Source organism: Curcuma longa, chromosome 14 (genome assembly GCF_044706935.1).
Source record: "Curcuma longa cultivar G26 ecotype Majalengka, Jawa Barat chromosome 14, ITB_CL_G26_1.1, whole genome shotgun sequence".
Lineage (NCBI taxonomy): Eukaryota > Viridiplantae > Streptophyta > Magnoliopsida > Zingiberales > Zingiberaceae > Curcuma > Curcuma longa.
This window is the reverse complement of record NC_133874.1, coordinates 2,643,627-2,652,364: the sequence shown is the minus strand read 5'-3', so window position 1 is coordinate 2,652,364 and position 8,738 is coordinate 2,643,627. Positions and strand designations below refer to the sequence as shown.

Sequence of the window (8,738 nt, the reverse complement as noted above, 5' to 3'; positions counted from 1 at the left end):
CAAGGTTATTCTTATCTATAGTGGATATCAACCCATTTGAAGAAAACCTACAATTTTTGAATTAGAGTAAGGGCTCTTGAATTCGCAAAATAAATGGGACCCACACATATATGTAAATTATTTATAGATACATTATAAAACTCATCTCTCATATATTCTTGATTGTTTTTCTAGATTAATCAATTAAGATTGACTTCTTTGAATTTGAGTACAATTTTGGATATCAATAAGTTAACTGGCCCCAACTTCCTGGAATGGTATAGAAATTTGAGAATTGTTCTCAAATCTAAAAAATTTGCCTATGTCCTCGACGATCTTCCCCCCAAACCTTTTGTAGATGATGCAACTGATAACCAAAAGTTGGTTTATCAGAAACACCTGGCCGATTCTGACTTGGCTAGTTGCATCATGTTAGCCTCTATGTCACACGACTTGTAGAAACAACATGAGCATATGGATGTTTATATTATTATATATCACCTTTGTGAGTTATTCGATGAGCAAGCGAGATCCGAAAGGCTCGAGGTCTCTAAGCTCCTTTTTCGCTCACGAATGCAGGAAGATACAACTGTGGCACAACATGTGCTAAAGATGTATGGGTACATAGAGAGACTAGGATCATTTGATTTTGTGATGGACCATGAGTTAAGTATCAATTTAATTCTGCACAGTTTGCCCAAAAGCTATTCACATTTTATGATGAACTATCGAATAAACCGTATTGAGTCCACGATACCAGAACTGATCAATATGTTCAAATCTATTAAGCTGACTGCCAAGAAAGAGAAGAAGGATGTGATGCTTGTTGATTCTTCTAAGAAAGGTTCTAAGAGGAAGGCAAAATGACAAGCTAAAGAGAAGAAGAAGAAGAAGGTCAAGGTTACTGAACCTGCTTCAAAAGGATCATGCCATCACTGTGGAAAAATGGGTCACTGGAGAAGAAACTACAAGTCTTATCTTAAGTCCGTGAAGGGAAAAAAGGCATCTGATGCCCCACTCACTTCAAGTATTTTTGTAATTGAATGTCATACTATTTATTCATACACCTGGGTATTGGATACTGGGTGTGGCTCTCATATATGTAATGGCATACAGGGGCTAAAGAATAGTAGAAGACTCGTCAAAGGAGATTCAAGCTTACAAGTTGGTAACGGAGCAAAGGCTGCAGCTGTGGCCATCGGGACGTATTTATTGAATCTTCCTAGTGGACTTGTTTTAGAGTTGAAAAACTGTTATTATGTTTATGCTTTAATAAAGAATATTATTTCTATTTCTTGTTTAAATAGAAAGGGTTTTCATTTGAATTTAGTAACAATTGTTGTTACATAATTTTGAATGAAATTCCTTATGGAACTGGAACACTATGTAATGATATTTACATGTTAGATAATTTTAATGAGGCATTCAACATCGAAATGAGCAACAAGCGTGCTCGAAAGGATGATTTGTTAACTTCCTATTCATGGCATTGTCATCTAGGTAATTGATAGGCTCCCGCAAGAGTACGGGTGTCGTCAAGTAATAAAAAGATATCAAACTACAAAGGCGGTGGAATTGATCACTAAACTAGTACAAAGAGAGTTTGCGAACGTGTGAGTTTTGGTGTTGGAGAGAGAGAGAGAGAGAGAACTGAAGTATCTAAACTTCGATCGAAATGGAATCAACTAGATGACAAGATTGGAAAATGATCCTAGGATTTCGGATTCCTTAAGACTATGGTTGATTGATTATGGATGTCTTACCATTCCTCAATGTTTATATCAATGCAGGGATTCTAACCAAGCTACCCAAATAGACCTCGTCAGGCTTCATCGGGATCAAATCATTATCCTCTAATGCAATGACTACTAGTCAAAGATGATACCCGATAGTCTAGTTAAGGTTTACCTTCATCATAAGGCATCCCGATCATACTATCTGATATCCTACCCTTTGTCACTAAGTACCCTGTTAATGACCCCTTCCTAGCAATCAATTGTCATTAGCTATCCCTCATACGAGTTGGTTACGATTTAAGGATCTCCTCGGAAAGTTCGATTAAGATTTACCTTTTACCACGAGGCGCCCCGGTCATACGATCCTAAGATTTTCTATAAGTCATAATTCACTCCCATCCACATGAATTCAAGCCTTTACAAACATATCATCAATCACACACAAGGCACAAATCCACATAGCAAATCATAAACATATCATAGAGGAAGGCAAATAGCCAATCCATTAAAGACAATCATCCATTACATCTCAATTTCTCCTACATCATAGAATCTAGGGATCTACTCCATGACGGAGGAAATACAAATTGAAGAAGAAGAATAGATCATCTTTGTTTCTAGATCTAGAAGAGAAAAGGAGAAATATTTATCAATGTGCATGGATCTCCTTTGAATTGAAATCTCCTCGTTAGTGGTGGATGAAAACGACGGAGTAGCCCCGAAGGAAAGGATGGATTGTTGAATTCTCCTTCGAAACGTGGCTGCGGCGTCCTTTGTTCACCTCTAATGGACCCCCAAACAAGGGTTTCAAGAGATGCTTATATAGGCCCTAGGAGAGACACGACCGTGCCTCGTGGCACGGCTCAAAAATTTGACCCAGTCTTCCGCGGGCATGGCCATGCCTGGGAGGCACGGTCTAGAACCGATTCTGCTCTAGAAGGAGGGCACGGTCGTGCCTTATAGGCACGACCCCACACTGGTGTCACACTAGGAGGAGGGCACGACATTGTCTTATAGGCACGACCCCCTCTCTGGCTCCTTTTATTTTGGGGGCACGGCCATGCCTGTGGTCTGCTTGGCTCTGAGTTGAGGGCACGACCATGCTTGGTGGCACGACCTGGAGCATCCTTGACCATCTTGGTCACTCGATCCTTGTCTCGATCATTCAGACCTCACCATCTCAGTCACTCGGCCCTCGTCCCGGTCATTCTGACCTCGACCATCTCGGTCACTTGACTCTCGTCCTGATCATTCCGACCTTCACCATCTCGGTCACTCGACCCTTGTCCGAGTTATTCCGACCTCGATCATCTCGGTCATTCAGTCCTCGTCCCAGTCATTTCTACCTCGATCATCTCGGTCACTCAGTCCTGGTCTCGACCATTTCGACCTCGACCATCTCGATAACTCGGTCCTTGTCCCGATCATTCCGACCTCGACCATCTCGGTCACTCGGTTCTTGTCTCAATCATTCCGACCTCGAACATTTCAGTCACTCAGTTCGTGTCTCGGCCATCCCGACCTCGACCATCTCAGTCACTTAGTCCGCGTCTCGATCATTCCGACCTCGACCATCTCGGTCACTCGGCCTATCTCTCGACCACCTCGACCAACCCGACCACTCGGCCTATCTCTCAGCCATCTCGACGGCTAGAGGGGGGGAATAGATTAGCCCGAATCGAATTTCTCCTACAAATTCGGTTAGTACGCAGCGGAAATATGAAAACAAAGAGAATCAATGCAAACACGAAAGAAGATTTACGAGGTTCGGGGATAACTTGCCCCTACTCCTCGGCGTGTCCTTGAGGTGGACGAGTCCTTGATCTTCGGTAGATCAGACCCCGGTTAAAACCGGCTAAATGAATCTCCTTCTCGGTGGAGAGACCTCTCCACAACAATCTCAATGATAGAAGTTAAGTATGGAGATTACGAGAAGGAAACAGAGGCAATCTTACAAAAGACTTACAGCCCAGCCTCAATACAAACACAAACCAAGAGAGCTTCACGGAAGGCAGAGAACACAAGCGCGAGCCCTAGCCAAGCAGATTGATTCACAGATTCGTTAACCCTCTCTCTGCGTTCATCTTCTTCCTTTTAGCCTTGACATCCAACGGCCTCTGAGTCCACTGCACTGCCACTCGAGCTTACCAGCACCAAACCAGCTCTCAGCTCACTCACTGAGCAACTCCGTGCAGCTCAGAGATCCGCCGTTGTCTTTTACCTGGGAACGAAGCTCGACCAACTGAACCAATGCAAAAGCCAAGCTTGACCCTTCTAATCGTAGTTCAAATTCAAACGGAACCTGCAAGCTTCACAGAGCATTAGCAAAGCACAATCAGAAATAATCAGAAGTCAGAGCAGACGATCAGAAATGGCTTAATCGATCAAGTGATCGATTAAACGTCGCAACCGGTTTCTCACTAAAGCGTGTAATCGATCGACTGATCGATTACACAGGTTCTTAATCGATCAACTGATCGATTAACGAACGGTAATCGATCAGTTGATCGATTACCAGTCGCTAACTCGATTTCTCAGCAAAACGCGTAATCGATCACTCAATCGATTAAGCTGCGTTGTAATCGATTAGTCAATCGATTATCCCACGTTCTGTGATTTTCTCTCGAGCCCTCATTAATCGATCAGCAGATCGATTAACGCATCAACGCATCTCACAGAATGATCTGTGATCGATCAGCAGATCGATTAGGGATCGGTAATCGATCAGACGATCGATTAAACCACTCAGCTTTGGTTTAATCGATTCACTGATCGATTGAAACACCCTTAATTTGATCAGATTGACTCGAGTCTCACCCGAGCCAACCGTGCTGGATCACGTAATCAAAGGGCAAGCTACCAGGCCTCCTCTGATACTGATCCGGTCCAAGGACAGGCTACCAAGCCTTCTCGGACCATAGTCCGGTACAGAGAACGAGCTACCGAGCCCTCTCTGACCCAGTCAGGAGAACGAGCTACCGAGCCCTCTCTGACCTAATCCGGAGAACGAGCTACCGAGCCCTCTCCAATCCTATCCGGTACAGAGAACGAGCTACCGAGCCCTCTCTGACCTAAACCGGAGAACGAGCTACCGAGCCCTCTCCAATCCTATCTGGTACAGAGAACGAGCTACCGAGCCCTCTCTGACCTAATCCGGAGAACGAGCTACCGAGCCCTCTCCAATCCTATCCGGTACAGAGAACGAGCTACCGAGCCCTCTCTGAACTAAGTCGGAGAACGAGCTACCGAGCCCTCTCCAATCTCATCCTTTAATCGATCAATCTGAATATGAACTTAAATCGTTGTCAACATCAAAACAACAATCAGGACAAAACTGCATCAACAAAAACTCTACTGATTCGAACTCGTAGGGAAGATGTGATCAAGCGACATCAATTATATATAATGACAAACTTGACCAAATTACTTGTTGTTAGTTAAGTATATAACAAATCAAATAATAAAAATTATATATATTTTTATTATTGTGTACGAAATTACGATATATTATTTAAAATAAATTACTCCTTTTGGCCACGTTTAACAGAATGAACCCTGTCCAGATATTCCCTGTCCGACACGCGGCTCGCCGCCCAAAGGTCCCTTCGTTGCCTCTGACATATCTCGCAGACCGCCGACCCAACTCGCCGTCTTCTCCTCCGGTCTCTCCGTTGCTCATGACCTGCCACTCGCCGACCCACAACGGCCCGTCCTCCATGCACACGACCTCGGGCGCGTCGTCTCCACGTCACCTGCCGTTCAAAACAGCCGAGCCGAGCCCACCCGGTTGCGCCTACCACCACCTGTTTGGGCCGCATGCTACGACGCGCAGCCACTTGCCCGCTTCTGATTGGCTCTCGCCTTCCGCGCCAGATAAATGTCACGCCATTCCTGAGTCCCAACCAACCACGCCCCCTTCCCTTCCCTTGCCTTCCCTTCTCTTCCCTTCCCTTCCCGTTTCCAATTCCAACACCGGACGACAGAGCGAACGTCCCCTACGTGTCTCGATCACCCGACCCACCACTCCACGTACCACATCACCTGCCCACGTGCCACCGCCTCCGCTCCTTCTGTTGCCCCCCGCCCATTGGCTTCTTGCCTCTCTAAAACCCCCGCTATTCACATTTGCACTTCCCCTCCCTTGTCACCGTCACGGCACAGCGCGGCCATGCTTGACCCTGTGCACATGGCCAAGACTCACGAGATCTTGGCCAGGTTCCGCCCCATCGCCCCCAAACCTTCCCATCCTCCCCCACAGCCTCCGGATGCCCCCTCTCCCACGGAAAATGCCGCCTCAAGCTCGTTCTACTGCTGCGTTCCTCGTCCCTGTCGCTCCCGTAAGCGCGGCAGAGGACACCTCGGCGCTCCCTCTAACAAGCGGCAGAGGACCATCTTCCCGCTCCTACCGGCCGCCGTGCCGCCGTCTTCGTATAACAACCGGGATCCAGCGGCTCCCTTTCCCGGCGTGCCGCCGAAGAAGAATGCCGATGAGCTCCTGACCCTCTCCCTCAGACCTCGTTCGTTCAACGATGACGCACCGCCACTGGTGGAGCAGGACTTGCTCCAGAAGCTGCAGGATCAGCCGAAGGTGATCGCGCCGCAGCCGGTGCGGCCTGTGGGTTCCAGCATCAGCGTGACGCTCATCAGCCCGCACGTCGAAGCCGAGACTACTCCTGCTCCCGTCGCCAGGCGGCGCGAGGAGGTAGAGGCTGAGGTGGAATCGGACGCGCTGCCGGCGGTGGTGTCTGACTGCCGGAACCGAGTCCGGCTGGCAAACTCGGCGTACAGGGAGATGGTAGGGCAACCGGAGTGCCCCTGGATCGACGCGATGGTGATGGCCGTGGACGGAGGGCGTGGGCCAGCGACGAGGCGGCGACCAAGGAGGATCAGCGGGGAGGTGATGCTGGACGTGGAAGAGTCGGCGATGCCCAAGACAGCGGCGGGGTTCTCGTGCAGGGCGAGGATCGAGTGGGCGTGCAACGGGAGGAAGAATTGCGTTACGGCGCCGTGCAGCGTGATCCGCCTCTTTTGCGAGTCGAACGACTATCTCTTCGCGTGGAGATTCGACACTTGTCAGGCCACAACAGAAGACGACGACGACTGTACGAGTCCTGCATCTGTTCTTGTGGCTAGTATTGGCATGTACAATTAATTTAATTAGCAGGTAACAGCAAGCAAGTGCTGGGGTTTTGGAGAAGCTAATTAAGTGCCATTATCATAATATATATGTATCCTTCTACGTATGTGTATCTACTGCAGGGCTATTTGACTACTTCCATCTTAAAATTAGTAGTAGGATTCGTACAGCTGCCGTCACGCAGTCAAAGGATGCTGGGCATCTGGATTGACGTAGATATATTTTAATATGTCATAATTTTAATTAATTTAGATTAAGGTTAATAGATTAGGTTAGACATAAATTATATGAGTGCAATCTTGTCTCTTTAAGTGATCAAGTTTGATTGATCATGGATTTTGATAGTTTAGGTTATATTTTGTATATACATTTGATATGTGCATTGAGTGATAGAGAAACTTAATTGGCAGGATTCAAATGACACTCATCGATGAGGTGGAGTGTGGGTGATGATGCTGCGAAATAATTAATGGAAATCTAATGCAAATGACAATAGTTGAGAAAGCACACATTGGGGTTATGGTACAATACAAAAACATCAAGATACAGTATGAACAATAGTTAGATTGGGGTTATGGTGGTAAATACATCTTAAGGCTCCACATGCACTCAGATTTTAAACCACATTGAGTGTAAGAAATTCACCTTCCACGTTTAAATCGCTGGAGCATTATATGGATTGTTATTTACACTTTCAAATTTATCTTGATGATTAGTGGAAAATTTTTATGAGACCGAACATAGCCTAAAAAGATAGGCTATGTTTGGATTAAACACTCACAAACATCTGTCCCCCTCAACGATTTGCAACTTAAATTTCAACTTCAGATTCAAATAATTAATACTGCCATAGGAAATTTCAGATTTTCAGCAGTCAGTTTCAATGAGGTTTCAGAACCCTGATTCTAGGGAATTTTAGGCTCGAATTACCAGTAGTTTCTCAAGGAAAGAATACCCAATAGCACTAGATCCATTGGATTCTGGACTTCAAATGATGTTAATCAGGTTTAACATGAAAATTTAGCACAAGAGATGAGTTTTGCTCTTCTCTGTTTTAGAAGAAGCCAGATTAGTTCCATAAATTGTTTGCCATTCAAGTAATCAAATCTAGGACTTTCAATAGATGTTCAAGACAGAATGTCATTTCGATGTCCAATAACTCAGCTTGAAAATTCAGAATGAAAACACCATTCGATTGGCTCAGTAGTGGAGTTAATGGCTAGAGTTGATTAGTGTTGGATTTCTATATATGTTTTAAAATTTTATTTTACTAAATAAGTAGTGGAAGCATAATAATCTATATTATTATATGCACGTCAAAACCACACGAGGATACACACGCATGCAAACATAATCATAAAAATAGACGGCATAAATAAATTATACCTATTGGATGATGCAAAGCAGAAAGGACATCAACTAGTAACCTTGAGAAAGGTTGCCTCTACTTGTATCCACATCGAGATCTCAATGAGACGACTTCACTAAGTCATGTGTCGTGTCTCCATTTAAATACTAGTCAAAGAAAGGAGACAAAGTGATCTGAGAGAGGATCTATTATCCAATTCGATATCCGGTGGCTCAAAGCAATCTGACAATACAAATCGAACTTAACAGAAAGGATAATGTCGTCGTTCGAAGGTCGGACGGTTCATTGTCAACAAGGGGTAGCAGGCCTAATGGCATGGGAGTTCCGGCAACAACAATTGCTAGCCAGAACAATAGCCAAAGATGAAGAAAAAGAATACCTCACGACGGAGAAATAACCGTTGCTTCTCCTCTTGCTCCTTGCTTCCACCGCTGATTGTAGCTCCTTTGGCGCGATGGATGGCCGGAGGAGGAGAGGGAGGTCGGATCCTTGGACACCAATGGAAGATCACTAGCTA

General features: G+C 45.4%; 1 protein-coding gene across 1 annotated transcript; it reads left to right on the top strand.

Annotated features, from left to right (window-relative positions):
- Positions 1-5,870: 5,870 nt before the first annotated feature.
- On the top strand, positions 5,871-6,867 carry LOC141844664 (uncharacterized). Its single transcript, XM_074732668.1, has one exon. It carries the CDS (start codon positions 5,884-5,886, stop codon positions 6,865-6,867), a length of 984 nt encoding a protein of 327 aa, XP_074588769.1. The 5' UTR covers positions 5,871-5,883.
- The last annotated feature ends 1,871 nt before the right edge of the window (positions 6,868-8,738 follow it).